We start from the raw sequence: 16,793 nt of genomic DNA, 5'->3' as shown, positions 1-16,793 counted from the left end.
CGCGGCCATAACCGCCGGGAAAATGAACGCGCGCCGCCTGCTACGGGTCCGGCCGGGCGAGGCGGCGGGAAGGGTTAGATCGCCACCGAAGGGTCGGGGCCAGGAGGCAGAAGCGGGCCAGAGGCCTCACGTGCGTCTAACTAGCACACACACCACCCCCACCCCCCACCCCACCCGCCGCCCGCCCCTGCAGGTCCCTGCCCACCCTGGAGCCCCGGACCCGGGTCGGGCCCAGCAGGCCTAGGCCCCGCCGCTTCCCCTGGGAACCCCCCCAGGCCACCAGCCGGGCTAGCTGGCCCGCTGGCGGAGGGCGCGGCCGCCCCTCCCCACCCGACGGCCGCGCCCGCGCCCCGGCCCGCGCGGATTGGCCTACCTCGCGGCCAGGTGAGGCGGCCCCGCCCCTCGGCTCCAGGTGCGGCGGTGGGACCGGGGCCGCGGCCCGGGCCGGGACGGGCGGCCGAGGCGCCATGGCCGAGTCCCAGCTGAGCTGCCTGGACGAGGCGCACGTGAACGAGAGGGTGACCGAGGCGCAGGCCGCCTTCTACTACTGCGAGCGGCGGCGGGCCGCGCTGGAGGCGCTGCTGGGCGGCGGCGAGCAGGCCTACCGCGAGCGGGTCAAGAAGGAGCGGCTTCGGGACTTCCTCTCCAGCCAGGAGCGCCAGGCCCTCCGCGCCGCCTGGAGCCCCTACGAGGATGCCGCCGCCGCCGCCGCCGCCGCTCGGGGCAAGAGCAAGGCCAAGGCCAAGGCCCCGGCCCCGGCCCAGGCCTCTGCGGAGCCCGGAGAGTCCCTCGCCTACTGGCCCGACCTCTCCGACACCGAGGTGCCCCCGCTGGACCTGGGCTGGACCGACACGCGCGTCTACCGTGGCGTGAACCGCGTCACCCTCTTTACCCACCCCCCCAAGGAGGAGAAGGCGCCCCACGTCAAGGAGGTGGTCAGGCAGATGATCCAACAGGCACAGAAGGTAGGCCGCGCCCCCGCCCCCACCAAGTGCAGCCCCTTGGACCAGGCCCAATATCAGAGGCAGGGCCTGGGGCAGGACTTCCTGACCACTCCCAGGAAAATGGGCCCAGAACCTTCCCTTAAGTCAGGGGGACTGGTGAGGCCTCTAGAGAAGATGGATATGAACCTTGGTGAATTACAAGGCGCTGGACAGTGGTTTGTCATCATTATTGCAGTGTCCAGAGGGCTGGCTTTCCTCTGCCCTGTGCTTTTACTTCCCTGTCAGGTTCCTCTCTGTAGAGAAGGGTGGGGGCTGTAGGGTTTTGTGGGAAAGTGGGCCACTCCAAAGTCTTGATAATAACCCATGTGATGCCCTGGGATTTACAAAACATATCTTAGGCCATTTTTTCATTTGGTCTTCAGTCATCCGGAGGAACTGGGTAGTGAGACTTGTACACCCCTACCCCAGCCATGCTGCTCTTAGGAGGCCCCCCGGAGTCAACAGGGGCCTGGCATTCACACCCCCTGGGGACCAGTACTAGAAGCCAAGCAGCCAGGAATGAATGAAGACATGTATTTTGAGCACCTGCTCTGTGCCTGGCTCTGTGCTGGACACTTTGACTGGACTCAACGGCTGAGGGTGGGGGGAAGCTCTCACTTATTGTGGCTACTCTGCTTGGGGGTTGAAAGGAGGGGATGTTCAGAATGGCCGGTTGGAATACTGATGGGCCAGTAGGTTGTGGGGCAGGGAGAAAAGTTTAATCTTTACTCTGTGCCCTTGGGTAGGGGCACCTGGTTGGGTTTTTAGATAAAATATAAAATATAGGACATCCCATTAAATTTGAATTTCAGATAAACAACAAATAATTTTTAGTATTAATATGCCTCAAATATCGCATGGGGCATATTGATGTTAAAATGTTATTTGTTTATCTGAAATTCGAATTTAATGTGGCATTCTGTATTTTTATTTGCTATATCTGACCCCCCACTACACAGAGATTTGTTAAGAAACACCAGCAGCTTAGGGGTGCTTGGGCGACTCAGTTGGTTAAGCATCCGGCTCTTAGTTTCAGCTCAGGTTATGATCTTACGGTTCGTGAGAGCCCCACATCAGGCTCTGCAATGACTGTGCGGAGGCCTGCTTGGGATTCTCTTTTCCTCTCTCTGCCCCCTCTCCCCTCTCAAAAAGTAAATAAATATACATTAAAAAAAAAAAAAAAACACAGCAGCCTTTAGTGCCCAATTCAGAATATACAACAGGAGTGACTTGGGTTCACCATTCTCATTCAACTCAATGGATGTGGTTGGAGTCCTGTTACCTCTGGAGGCTGAAGTGGCCTGGCAGGGAAGACTAATCTGGAAAGACCAGTCCTGGCGCTTCTCTTCCAGGAAGGGGGATGCTTCCTGGAAGAAGGAAGGAAGGGTTAACTTTCCCATACTCCCTAAGAAATTCCTCCCTATCTGCCTGAGCTTTCTTTGTATGTTGCATTCTGCAAAAGAGAAAAGCCAGTTTGAGAAGAGGAGAAAGGACCAGAATGGCAGTGCTATGCAGCAGGCTGCAGCTGGAGTAAGGGGTCAGGTATCACGATGGGATGCTAAAAGCCTTGATTTGTTAGCATTTGATATGGGCCAGCCCCTCTGCTACTAATTTGCTTTCATTTTCTCGTTTGCTTTTCACAACAGCTAGGTGAGATGGGTATTTTCCTTATTTTTTATTCTTTTATTTTTATTTTTTGGTTCAGAGCAGTATTTGCCAAAGGCCACACAGCTAGTAAGTGGCTGCACCAGGATTTGAAAGCCAAAGTCCTTGCTCTTAACCACTGTGCTACTCTGCCCTGCTGTCTGATGACATTGCAGCAGGATTAAACCAAGCAGCTTGAATGGAGCTAGCCCCGTCACAACCTGGGGGTGTGTGCCCTGTTACCAAAGGGAGAGACAGGACACCTGCCCACTGGGGCTGCTGGTCCCATTGGGATGTCAGGAGTCTCCTGTGTAATGCAATGTTCTTAGCTCTTTAAATATTTAACAACAGAAACTTTAACAATTGTGAACACATCCAATATGTACATATTTAACTAGTCGCTATTTCCTGAGTGCCCTGTGTGCCAAGCACTAGCCATAGAAGGATTTAAGCTGTGGTCTTTGCCCTCCAAGAGTTAACTTAAATGCTGAGGGATGTGCTGGAAGAAAAAAGCGTTTTTGAGCCTGATGTGCCTAATCTAGGAGGGCTTCCTGAAGGAGGTGAATTGCAGAGTTGAAAAGGGGAAAGAGAAGGACACTGGAATGGGCAATTTCTCCGTTAAGGAATTTAGGAGCAGGAATGAGAGAATTTTCCCTTCAAAAGAGAAAGCAGCTCTGGCAGGAGGAAAGGGCTACCCTGGTGGGAGCTAAGTACTGTGTAGGGCCTGGGTCGAGGATCTGAGTCCAAAGCAGGTGACCAACCCCCTGGAAGAGGCAGCTTCTGACCCTGCCTGTGTCCACCCAACTCCCAGGCCTTCTGGACCCCACGTATTCACTGTCGCCCACGTCTGTGCAGCACCTTCTTCTCAAAGACCACGTGAAATAGGCAGGCCAGAGAGGTTGGCCTGTTTCACAGGTGAGGAAACTGGGGCACAGAGGAGGAAAGGGGCTTGCCCAAAGGCCATGTTGTTGGTTATGGAAAGACCCAGATCCCTGGCTTCTGCTCTACAGGCTACACCCTCTGACCCCTGTCTGCTTCACCCTCACCCCAGCTTGTTTACACTAGTTTCTTCCCCCTTCCTTTTCACCCTGAGGCAGGGAGTTTCCTTTGTCTCCTGGGAGAGTCAGCCTGCTGTGAGGCCAGAAGGGACAGCCAGAGATGGTTAGATGAGGGCGACTATGGAGGGGATGCACGTCCAACTGTGTCCCAGATGCTTTCCTATTTTATCTCATTTAATCTTCAGAATAACCTCGTGAGATGCTGTCATTTTTACTCCTGAATGACAAACGGGAGTGGCTGGGACATGCCCGCAGCCGAAGACCAGTGAGGGTTTCGAACCTGGGCCTCAGAGATATGGAGAAAGGAGCCTAACTAGGGGACACTTTGAAAATCTGATGGGAGGTGGGGCGGGGGGGGGGGGGGAGGCAGAGGCAGTGAGGACACAGCCCAGTGGGTGGAGGTGTGGCCCGGGAAACTGGGAGGACCGCCTTGGAAGCAGCAAATTACCTGCTCTCTAGGCCTCTGTGGATGGAAGAAGGCCCTTGGGGCTGTGCTAGATAGCTGGCATTCAAACATTTGGCCCTGTTTACCTTTGGGGTGGGGTTTTGTTCCCTGCTGTTCCTTCCCCCTTGAGTGATCTGCTTGTTTTAGTGTCACTGAACGATGGACTTTGCTTAAACTACAGGCTGAAAAGCTGCCTTCAGGGACTGAGAAATGAGTCCCTAGCCTGTCCCATGGTGGCAGAAATGCCCAGGGGAGATGGCTACTGTGTGGACTGCTGCGATCATCTCATCATAACTGCAGAGAGCTGGGGGGGGGGGGGGGGGGGGGGCGCGGTCGACTTCAAGCAAGACCACGTGTGGACCGGGAAACTTTTGCTTCTTATCTACAAGGGCAAAGTGAGACGACCAAGCAGGTGCAGTTTGGATGGGCTAGTGATTTGGGAGGAGAGTGTTCATCCGGTCATGGGACAGATATCTCCAGGTCACTGTGTGCTAAGCACTTTAGTAGAAAACAGACACATAAAACGCACCCCTGCTCTTAAGTAGCCTAATGGTCCACTAAACCATCATTAGAGTATACAGTTGGATGAGTGCCTGACAGCGGGCGTGGCAGCAGGGGCAGAAACCCAGGCCCCGGTTAGGGAAGGGCCTTTGATGCCCGGGCCTGGCTACAAGCGTGTCTGAACGCAACAGGAAGGCTGAGGTTGCACCTGCACACACCCATCTCTGCACCCAGGCTCCCCCGTGCCCGGTGGTGTCCATTTTTGAGGCTGCTGGGTGGGTTTAGAGAGATTGCCTATGCTTCAGGAATAGAAAACTTACCGGCCCCCCCAATCTGCAGGACTGACCCTTGGCCCTGCACTCCTGGGCCCCGCATCCAAATGCATTTCACTGCCCACCACAACCTTTGAACCTCAATCATCATGTGAGGCAGAATATTATCTTCATTTCTCAGATGAGGCCTCTGAGGTCCAGAAGGGTGAGAGGACTTATCTTTAGACCAAGGACAAGGAGATTATACAGCCTCCCCAGGTACCTGGTCAGGGAAGATGACAAACACAGCCCAAGAGAGGGAGGCTGGTGGCCTAGGCAGCTTTGATTAACCAGCAACTCTTCATTGCTGTCACAGTAAGAGGACCAGACCTGCCTGGTTGGTGGGGGACAGAGGGGCGTGAGCCACAGGCCTGACCTTACCCTCCCCTGCCTGCTGACAGCTCTGTCCCCTTTCCCTCAGGGCCCGGCTCAGGCGCCACCCCTTTCTTGGCACTTTATCAAATTTTCAATCCAAAAGTGACCTTTTTGTTCTCAGACGTGGCTCCTTGTTTGTCCCGCCTGTGCGTCTGGCACACGGCTCGCTTTGGGAGAGCCCATTTTATCCCTGGGGGCCCAGAGCTTTGGAAGAGTCAAGAGTCCACCTTCCTCCTCTTGGTCTGCCTCGCTGGGCCTCAGCAGTCACAGAGGGCCAGTGATGTGTACGAGTGGCTGGCCACCCATTTCTCTCCATCCCTCCAGCAAAGCAAGTGTCTAGAGAAGTCCCCTGCTGAACTGCACGTTACCCAGGGGATTCCTTTAATCCCCATTGTCATAAACTGTCTGGCAGCAGAGAAAAGAATGCTCTAAACTGGGGGGAGGGGCAGAGGGATTTGGGAGAAGGCACCAGAGCAGGAGATGTCTGGTTTGCCAGGTCAGCAGCTTGGTTAGAGGTCTGGGCAGCTGATGGGGTGAACAGCTGGGAACACATGACCTGAGGGTGTGGCAAAGTCTTGGAGTCTTTGGCTCGTGGTGCCAGGAGCCTCGCCTTTGCAGGTGGCAGCCTGTGCCACTGGGTAGAGCCCACTGTTGGCCACTGTTCCCCTATCGGCCTCAGCCGGTGCCTCCCTCATTCAAGTTCATCAGGTAGATAGTACTGAGCACTGTCTCTGTACCAGGCCCCATGCTTGGCATTGGGATATAGACGTGAAGCAGATGCAAACACAAAAAGAAAGAAGTCTGCCCGCCCCCCCCCCCTCCCCGACCCTTCTTCCTTACACATAATCATTCCACACGGGCTTTCTTTCAGAGCCCCGGGAAGCTCCTTGTCCCACCGAGGCTCGTGGATCATGGTGCAGCTGCCGCTCCAGAGGCTGGCTGAGCGCTTCACAGCCTTTCCGGGATCTTGCCCCAGCCTGTCCCGACATCCCCGCCAAGCCCTGAGCTCTTTGGCCATTGGATTCTGAATGGATTCTGAATGTCTCTCCTTTATGCTCAGTCACTGATCCCAGGAGCCAGAATTTCTGAGCAGTGGAGACCCAGCTTCATGTCAGGGTCAAGGACAGGCTCCTAAGTTGAAAGGTCTTGGTTTCTCTCCAGATCTGGCCAATTACTGGCTGTGTCCGTTGGGTAAAGCACTTCTTGCTCTGGGGCTCCTGACCTGCAAAATGGGAGGATAATGCCTAGATTTCTGGATGGTTTTGAAAAACAAGAAATTTGTGTGAAAGCTAAAGATACCAATTAAGTATTCCACAAAGGTCAATTGTTCTGGAAAGTAACTGCTGCCTTCTCTGTCTTCTCACAGAGCAAGGGAGGGACTTGTGGCCGAATTTCCTCCCAGGAAGTGGGGGTGCCGCAGCCAGCAGATGAGTTAGGGGAGTTAGGAGTCACCTCTCATTGTTGGGGTTGGGCATCCTGTGCAGGTGTACTTCCCGTTTTCCTCCTTAGAGTGAGAGAGGACCGGCTTCCCACTGTCCCCCAGCCCCCTGCATTTACCTGTTGGCTTTGATTTGGTAGCAGCTGTTTGTGGAGCTGTGGCATCTGAGTCCTCAGCCGAAGATCTTCTCTAGGATCTGCCATGGCCGGAGACAGGACAGGATGGTGCAGAGGTGCCCTGGTTCCTATACGGGGGATCCCCGAGGGTGTTCCCCTCGCACTGTCATCCAGAAGGGCTGGCTGGCTGTGAGACCCAGCCCAAGGAGCCTGAGGGCAGTCTGGAAATATTCCTCAGAACTAAAGCTTTCCTAGGTGGGCAGTAGGGCACAGGGGGACAGACCATGTTTCTCTCTTTGGAGGAGAAGGAGTCCTAGGCTTGGTTCCTCTGAAATCTGACACTTTGGGTCCCTGAACCTCTGAGGATGGGTGTTTCCCAGGGAGCTCAAAGGTCGAAGATGGGGCCTCAGTAAAGGGGTGCCTTCTTCATGACCTTCTCTTGGTCTTGTGGGGAACAGATCCAGGTTTATCAGGCTCAGTCTCAGAAGACCAGGCCACAGACAAGGGTAGGAGTACCCAGTTGGGATCCAGGAGCCAGAGTGTCCTCATTCTTGCCCAAGTTGTCTATGTCCTTGCCCACTAGGTGGCCTTGGGCACATCATTTGACCTTGCTGGGCTTCTGTCTCTGCATCTCTGAGTGGGGATAATTCTTGCCTTCTAACTTTCACAAGATTGCTCTGAGACTCTAAAGCAAGACTATGAGACAGCACTTTGAAAAAGATGAGTAATGTATGCAGATAAAAGGGATTTCTATTAAGAGGGGCTAACATTGTTGAAAGATAGGTGCTACGCTATTTCCTTTAATTAATCCACTCCTCAACACCTCACAAGGGAAGCGCTATCTTCCCAGAGCCGCAGGGAAAGTACAAGATCATAGAATTCATAAGAGGCTGACTGGGATTCCACCCAGGTTTGAGTTCAAGACTTGTGTCCTTCTGCTACAGATGCCACTACCCTTGGGTACTGCCCTCTGGGGCCACCTCTTCCCTCTAAAACTTTCAGAAGCAAAGTGTATTTGTTGCCAGCCAGGCTCTGGGAAGCTCACAGACTAGTTTGGAGACGGACAAGTACACAGCTGCTAGGTGCCCTGACCTGTGCCGAGTGGGTGAGAAGGTTCTCTCCACTTGGAGATGTTGGGGCAGGCGTCACCTGGAAGCTGAGGGTAGGTAGCTTCCAGGGACCTAGATTGTCCTCTTTTTTGTTTGTTTGTTTTTTATATTCTTCCATTAATTTAATTTAATTTTATATTTGTTTGTTTTAAAATCTATATCCAAGTTAGTTAGCATATAGAGCAACAATGATTTCAGGAGTAGATTCCAGTGATTCATCCCCTGTGTATAATGCCGAGCTCATCCCAAAAAGTGCCCTCCTTGGGGATCCTGGGTGGCTCAGTCGGTTAAGCGGCAGACTTCGGCTCGGGTCATGATCTCGCGGTCAGTGAGTTCAAGCCCCCCATCGGGCTCTGTGCTGACAGCTCAGAGCCTGCAGCCTGCTTCAGATTCTGTGTCTCCGTCTCTCTCTGCCCCTCCCCCATTCGCACTCTGTCTCTTAAAAAAAAATGAATAAAACATTAAAAAAAAAAAGTGCCCTCCTTAATGCCCCTTACCCATTTAGCCCATCCCCCCACCCATAACCCCTCCAGCAACCCTCAGTTTGTTCTCTGTATTTAAGAGTCTCTTATGTTTTGTCCCCCTCCTTGTTTTTATGTTATTTTTGCTTCCCTTCCCTTATGTTCATCTGTTTTGTATCTTAAATTCCTCATATGAATGAAGGCCTATGATTTTTGCCTCTCTAATTTTGCTTAGCATAATACCCTCTAGTTTCATCCATGTGGTTGCAAATGGTAAGATTTCATTCTTTTTGATTGCCGAGTAATACTCCATTGTCCTATATTGTCCTCTTAATGGCCCCCTGGGACTTGTGACCTCACTGACAAGCTGAGACCTTGATGGGGTTCCCAGCCAGCACCCTTAGTCCTTCCACACTCTCACCCCTAGCGTGCTGCCTCACCTTGGCTGGTGGCCAGGTCCACCTCCCTTTTCTCAGACTGTACAAGGCAGAGCCTGTTCTTGGGCAGGATTCCAATCTGGGGGGGCAGGTGGGGAGCAGGGCAGAGAGCAATCGAGTGGGGTGGGTCCTGGCTGATTGCCTGCCTGTGCTCCTGGCGGTGTCCTGAGCAACCCCCACCTCTCTGAGTCACTCTAGCGATCCCTGCTAGATCCCTCCCCCACCGCACCTCGCCTCCCAGGTGCTATGACCAGTCAGCTTTAGCCGGCTTTTCCTTCTCTGAAATCCGTGGAGTCCGTGGACTTGCTAATGATCCCAGAATCTTAGCCCTGGAATAAAGCCTATGGCTTTTCTAATTATTAGTCTCTCTGGCCCAAGTTTCCAATTATCTGGAAGCTCTTCCTGGCACTGCCTGTATGGTGGTCATCACTCTGTTGGGCCCCTCAAAGTACTGCCTGGGCATGTGGGAGGCTCCAGATAAATATTCTTTTTGTTCTCTTTTCTAGCAGTGAGTCAGCAGATGCTTGGGGAGGTGGCAGGGATCAGGGTGCTTTACCTTTTGGTGGGTCTCTGAGGACAGACTATGAGTGTTCTTAACTCCCTTTTGCACACATTTGTTCATTCAATATGTTTTACTGAGGACCTACTACATGCCAGGTTCAAGAAATATACAGTGGAATAAAACGTGGACGCTGACCTTAAGTCTAATGGAGCTAAAAAGACAAACTGTAGGGCATTTGGGGGAGGGGTCGATAGCTGTCATTTGGGCACTTAAATGTCAGACATGCAGTGCCAGCTCTGTTAGAATATATTATTTCATTTAGTGTTCACAACAAGCCCGCAACTTTCCATTTTACAGATGAGGAAACTGAGGCTCAGAGAGGATAAGGTCACACCGCTGGTAGCTAGCGGAGCTGGATGGAACCGAGTCTGATTCCCACGGAGCTGCAGGGGAGCAGAGGCCTCCCAGGAACTGACAGCCAAAGCAGCCAGTCTGGGAGGGCGGACAGGCCAAGGGTGGGGTCCTGCAAGGCCGGAGGCCAGGGAATGCATGGATTCACTTCATTCCCTGCACCCCAACGCCCTCCAGACAGCACTCCCCAACGGACCCCTCCCTGCACTCTCCATGTGCCTCTCTGGGGAAGCCCTCCCAGGTAGCATCACCCGGCAGTGGCCACAAAGTTATCCTTTCTGCTGCTCAGAACCTCCCGGGTAAACTGCCAGTTCCGGTTGCCTTGCCTTCTTGGATCGATCAAGAAATAACCTCAACAGGTACTTTCCAGTCCTGCCTGGCTCCACCCACATATTGTCGCTAGCACTCAGAGCTCCAGACCAGCAACCCAGGCCAGCAGCTGATCCTAAAAATCATCTGTGTATCTTCACCGGAATTTTTTTTTTTTAGCAGCTGATTTATCTTCCTAATTATGTTTAGCTTTAAGCTAATGTTAAAACGAGCTTGTATTAGATAATTTTCACTAATTAGCACCAACTTAATGCAAGGAAGTCATCCCAGAAGCCGGCCGTGGGGCACGGAAAAGCTGGCCCAGGATCTTAAGAAGAATTGCTATGCTTACTCCCTAGCGGGTCACATATGGTTCTTCACGGCTGAATTAGTTGACCTTGCTCACGTGGGTACAGTCTTTTCTCTGTCTCTGGAGAGCCGGCCTGGGTCTCCTTTGTATTGTCCCCTTCATCAACTTAGTTTGGGGTATGGGTGTTGAGAGGGAGACGGTCTCATAGGGTCACATCAACGGGGAATGAGTCCCAGTGGCACAAGCAGGGAGACATGACCTGCGGGGTCGGGAGCAGAGCCTGGCACAGAGGCCAGACGGTCTGGGAGAGGAGGCAGCCTGGCCCGGTGGAATTGGGCTCCTGCGGCTGCCAGTGCATCCAGGGAGCCTGGTGCTAATGATGACTAATTAGTGAGCTTGAAACAATGTAACATGGCTACAGACAGCTGGGAAGCTTCAGCTGACAAAGGGCACATGCCCTGCTGGCGGAATGGGGGCAACTTGGCCTCCAGGCGGAGAACAGGGCCCCTTCTTGGTCTTGGCTCTGCCCTCTTGGTAGGCCAGGGCTCTGGTCCAGACTGCTTCCTCAGCATCCCGAGGGGAGCCCCCTACTCCGGAGGTGTTGTTGAAACATTCAGTGTCAGGTCCTGGATTGGAAGGAATGACAGGTCTCTGCCCCCACCCCTCAGGTGCTCAGGACAGACACAGGCCTGAGCAGACAAGCATCTCGGGGAGGGCAAACACCGCCCGTCCTCGGGACTGAGGACAGGAAAGGATCCTGGGAGGGCCTCTGGGAAGAGTGAATTAGGGCCCTCAACAGCGAAAGGGCGTTCCGGTGGTGGCAGCATGAGTTAGGGCATGAGTTGGGCCGGGCGGGGCGTGGGGGAGGGAGGGGGGGTTGCTGGTGTGGTTGGAGAACGTAGAGCATCTGGTGTGGTGGGAGTTTATTGTCAGGGGAGGGAGTGGGCTGGAAGCACGTGAAGGGTCTTCAGCTGGGCTAAAGGCTTAATTCTGTAGGCAGCCTGGGGCCAGCGTCTGAGCAGAGGAATGACATGTTTCGGGTTGTGTTGTTGGGTCCACCTGCCAGGAGGGAGAGGGACTGAGAGGGACTGAGTGAGCTGTATCCCATCAAGCTGACCCTGAGCACCTACCGTGTGCTTGCTCAGCGAGAAAGGGCAGGGCCTGGCCATCCGGGGGAATCTCTGCATTCCTGTGCTTCCTCACAGGAACCGTGGGGTAGAATTCAGAGGTCTCGCTGCCAGCGTGGGATCCCTGACTCCAAAGTCTGCTTGTCCGCCTGCAATACACTCTTGGACCGGGGATTTAGCAGAATGAATCTGGAGCCTAGGGTGGGGCAGGGCGAGGCCAGGCAGTGTTCCTCTGTGCAGGCCTCCCCTGTTGGCTCTGCTCTCCTTTTACCCCAGGGAGCTCAACACAAAGCTTTCTTATTCAGTCGTTCACACCCTACGTGTGCTGAATTGGTGACAATTCCAAAGGAGCCTGTTGAAGCCTTGATGACAACAGTAAGTCCGGTGTACCCAGAGCGCTGAGAGCCCCCCCGCCCCCCCCCCCCCCCCCCCCGCCATCCCCGAGGGAGTTTCTGTCCTGCCACGGCACGCTTGCAGGGCTGCGTTAGCCCCTATGACCGTGAGATTCCCGGGGACCACTTCCAGGTCCTCCCTACTCAGGCGGTTGTTTGCTTACGGTGTTCCCGCTGGTCCGTGTGCAAGTACAGACACCCAGCACTGCTCGAGGAACAGTGCACTGTACAGACTCTTCACTTAATTGAGCTGCCCTTCCCCTCAATTAGCTCAAGTTCTGACCTTTCTGCAAGTGTAGTGTTGTCTAGGCTTTAATCACCACCCCAGGCTGGGCCTGCTGGGCATGGTATTGAGCAAAGGAAAAACATCTCCACCTTGATGTCTGAGCCTGCGGGCGGCTCCTGGCGGCTCGGCCCCCGCCCCTCACTGGCTCTCTCCTCTGTCACCCCTCCTCTGAAGTGGTGGCCCCTTTGTTCAGGGTTCAGTCTCTGAGGAGAGAAAACGGCACCAGTATTTACCTACTGTTCACAACAGGCCAAGCGCCCAGCCCCTTGAGCCGCCCACATTATCTCACTAAAAACCCAGAACAACCCGGTGAAGGCATCACCTCCCCGTTTCAAAATGAGGAAACTGGTGCTTAGATGAAATGACTCGCTCAAGGCCATACAACCAGTAAGACTTTCTGCTTCCAGAGAGCAGATCCTCTTGCAAACAGCAGTCAGGCCATCCACCACTTGCGTTCAGATCCCCTGCAGGGGAAGGGTGTTGCTAAAATGTATTATTTAAGGACCCGCTGGATCTGAATCTCTGCAGATGGGGCCCTTGAACCTGCACATTCAACAGGCACATCCCCGTCCCTAACCCACCCCAGGTGATCCTTTATACGCTGAAGTCTGACAACCACTGCCTTGTAGACCTTGGTCCCTCTGCGGAGATCAGAGGAGACTGCTGGCTGCCCGACCCAGCACTACCCTCCACGGGAAAGGGAAGGACTGCTCACTGTTCCCAGACAAACTGACTCCCCTGGGCTGCCAGACAGAGGGCCAGCTGCTGCCCTCCCTACCCCAAGGAACCTTAGGGCTTTAGGTGTGGGAGTTAGCCCCCTTCACCCTATAGTGAGTTTAATGACCCCTCATAACCACACAGCTTTTTGGTGGGATTTTGTGAGCATGACCTCATCTGAACCTCCCAGCAGCCCTGGGAGGTAAACGTCGGGCCCCAGGCTCTCTTGTAATCAGTGGGAACCTGAACGACCTCTGTGCCTTGGTGGGCTTCCTTCCTTCCTCCCTCCCCAGAAGGACATGACCTGCGGCTGGCACCCCTGCAACGAACAGGCCTGGCCTGTGCCCCTCCCTGCCCAGTGCCTACATCTCCATATCAGCAGAGCCCGGGGTGGGGGTGGGGGGGGGCGGCGGGAAGCAGTGAGGGAGAGAGTGGCATTGTCCCGCTCTACTGAAGCATCCTGGTTTTGTGTGACTGCAGGTGGCCTGGGGTCCCAGCCAGAGTAGATCCGTGCCCAGAGCTGCCCTGTCCCCATCACTTGGTGAGAGGGCCGGGGACAGCTTAGTGCTGTAGGGAAGCTCAGGACTGGGGTCAGGCCCAGGCTTTAGTCCCATCTCTGCCCAACAGAGTAAATTAACCTTGGAGCCAGGCTCTAACTGTAGAAGTTTCCTTCTACCTCTGAGATTCTTTGTGTCTGAAATGTCCTTCAGTGCAGGGACTAAGTACAGAGGTGCAGCCTGTGCCCGGCACGCAGGTACAACCGAGAGGCTTTGCAGGACTGACACGCAGCCCAGGCTCCACTTAGGGCCCTGCATCTCATTTACGCGGAGGACAGGCTCTCTTTTGTAATTTCCACGAAGGTGGCTGCTCTACGTGCTGGTTGCAGCCCTGCTTCCTGGCCTGATGTACTTGGTGCAGACTTCTACCCCTTGGTTGAGAACTGTCCTCACTTACGGACTGGCTGCTCCTTTAAGATCTTGGGTGGGTAGAACAGAGGCAAAGAGATCAGACCTTTGAGCTGTCGCTGAGGTGGCAGTCCTAGAAGGTTCCAACTTCTTTCCCCTTCTCTGCACCCCTGAGGAAGATCTTTTTTTTTAATGTTTATTTTTTATTTATATTTATTTTGAGAGAGAGGGAGAGAGAGTACAGAGGAGGGGCAGAGGGAGAGGGAGACAGAGAATCCCAAGCAAGCTCTGCACTGACAGTGCAGAGCCTGACATGGGGCTTGAACTCATGAACCATGAGATCATGATCTGAGCTGAAACCAAGAGTCAGATGCTTAACTATCTGAGCCACCCAGGCGTCGCAGCCCTTGAGGAAGATCTTTAACTCTTCCTTCCAGCAAGATGATCTAACCAAGACTATTGCCCAGTATTATTTTTTTCCTCCACCCCAGTGCCTTGTCATTAATGAAATAAAAGAGATAACTATAAAGCTACATCTGCACCCCACAAGTACATTCAGATATTCATTCCACAAACACGGAGAACTGACTTGGTGTTGAGACGGCCCCCGAGGGTAGAGATTCTGAGGGAAATCAGATGGTCCCTGCCATCCAGGAGCCCACAGCCCAGTAAGGGACAGAGCCGGTCAGCAGATGTTACAACAAAGTGTCGGACCTCTGACTTGCCTGGAATCCAGTGTGGGCAGGAAGCAGGGAGTGGCAAGCATTGCTAGGTAGGGAGAAGTTCGAGAAATTCTTGCCTGAGCCTCGAAAGCTGCATAGGAGTTTCAAAGGGGTATGAAAGGAGTAGGAACAAAAGAACTCAAAACTGCCTGATACGTGTAAAGGTTCTCAAAAGAGAGTGGGGGGGGGCGGTGAGGGAGATGCAACTTTGCCCCCCGGAGACACTTATCAGTGTCTACAGACATTTTTGGTTGTCGCCACTCTGAATGACACTACTACCACCATGCTGCCAAATACCCTGCCATGCACAGTACGGCCCCCACGACAAAGAGATATTGGCCCCAAAAGGTCCATAGTGACACTGTAGGGAAACCCTGTGCTAGGGTAACTGTAAGGACAGAGGTGAGGTGGCCTAAGATGAGGCTGGAGACGAAGAAAGGGGCCAATCATAAGGCCCTTCAAGTGCTGAGCTAAGGAGGATGGAGGGCTCTGGGACCCACTGGTTCATGAGGCCATTGTCTGGGGGAAATCCCTGCCCTGGAGAATGAATTGGAGCACAGAGACTCGTAGGAGAGACCGGTTAGGGAGCTGTTCCAGAAATTTGGTAGGAAACGAGGGGGCCCGAGTGGGAGCAGCAGTGCAGTGGGAACAGAAAGTAGTTGACCCGGAGCAGGTGCACGGAGCAGGTAGGACCTGCTGGACTTGGCGACCAACTGGATGTGGTCAGTGGGGAGGAGGAGGAGGCCAGTAGACTCGGGCTTCCGGCCAGGGTGACTCAAAGGATGTTGATTTTGGAAGTGCCCGTGGGGCAGGCTGGTGAGATCCACACCACACGGCTAGACTGGGTCATCCAAACACAGGAGGGGTCTTGAGAGGAGCTGCCCTGGAGTGCCTGGGGAAGGTCGGGTCCTTTTTGGAGTTTTATTATCTCACGGTAATTAGGGAATCCAGACAGAGCATCTGAAAAGCTGGCAGTTTAATTAAAGGCAAATGACAGATAGAGGGAGATTCTGAGTCTCCCTAACCTTCCGTGATCCCCTGCCCCTACGCTGAGGCAGGATATCGGAGGAGGAGATGTTAAGCTAACCAAACACCTGATGAGCAGTATTGCAGCCTCAGAGCCTCTTTGCCAGTGCCTGCAACAGCTTCTAAAAACTCCTGCCACCTCAAATTAACCTCTCTCTCTGGGTGCTGCACATCAGCGGGTAACCAGGGAAAGGACACTGGGAACCTGCTGGGGGCGGAGGTGACTTTTCTCTCCTGATGAAATCTGCCTCCCCGGGTTCTAAGCCTGTGACGTCCTTCTTTTAAAATCCCATTTTCCATCGGCACCGGGAGTCTCCAAGTTGGGTTTGGTGCGGAGGATCACGTGGCCCGTTAAACACCACGGCAGAGAGATTTGGGAGCTGGTGTTCCCGGGGTTGAAGCTGAATGTCAGGCAGTGCCCGCAGGGACCAAAGCGGAGGGTAATTATCACCTCTCCTCCACAACGAGATTGCAGGAGTCAGAGAGCAATTGATTTCTCTTCCCACTACAGATATTTCACTGTTTAATTGGTAGTGACACAGATGGCTGGCTCTCACCAGGGTGCCGCAGACCAAGCCTCCTGAAAGGGGGGGAGGGGAGCCCTCGGGAATGGTCGTCCGTTCACATCACAGCCTCCACTAGGTGGGGGTGGGTTGCCATGAGGGCTTCCAGCTCCCTGCTTGCTTTTGCAATTACAAAAGGAAAGCCAGAGTGTGAATCCAGAAGCACCTTAGAGCCAGTCAAGCGCTGCCCAGCGATACATTGAGGGTTGCCTCTGAGCTGGACACTGTGCACAGCTTGGAAATGAGCAACGGCCTCCGGCCTCAGATGGCACTTGGGACGTAAGGTATCAGAAGCCCTGCAAGATGGGGGGAAGCGTGTTCTGATGCAGCAGAGCCTGAAGCGTCCAGTTCAAACCCTCCATGATCCAGCCCAACCCTGTTATACTCACCATTCTGAACTGCTCTGGGCCAACTGGTGTGTGTGTGTGTGTGTGTGTGTGTGTGTGTGTGTGTGTGTGTGTTTTGGACCTTCAGTACAGAGCTGCCATCATCAATCCACAGAAAGTCCCTTCCTGTTTTTATTTTCTCCCTCATTCCTTCCCCCCTGCACTGATAGCCACTCTAATGTGCTCAGAATACGTCCCTGCACATGTCTGTATCCTTGAAAACCATGCAGCGTTGGGGAGCCTGGGTGGCTCAGTTGGT

The 16,793-nt window shown here is 53.9% G+C and overlaps 1 protein-coding gene across 1 annotated transcript in view; it reads left to right on the top strand.

Annotated features, from left to right (window-relative positions):
- The first annotated feature begins 397 nt into the window (after positions 1-397).
- The window catches only part of FAM83F (family with sequence similarity 83 member F), a 34,799-nt gene continuing 18,403 nt past the window's right edge, over positions 398-16,793 (top strand). Inside the window, exon 1 of the mRNA XM_058741209.1 lies at positions 398-965. Coding sequence (XP_058597192.1) covers positions 468-965 — 498 coding nt within the window. The 5' untranslated portion in view covers positions 398-467. The remainder of the gene's footprint in view (positions 966-16,793) is intronic.

The sequence above is a fragment of the Neofelis nebulosa genome, chromosome 8 (assembly GCF_028018385.1).
Source record: "Neofelis nebulosa isolate mNeoNeb1 chromosome 8, mNeoNeb1.pri, whole genome shotgun sequence".
NCBI classification, from domain to species: domain Eukaryota; kingdom Metazoa; phylum Chordata; class Mammalia; order Carnivora; family Felidae; genus Neofelis; species Neofelis nebulosa.
The sequence above is the reverse complement of the archived record's forward strand: the minus strand, read 5'-3'. Positions and strand labels throughout refer to the sequence as shown.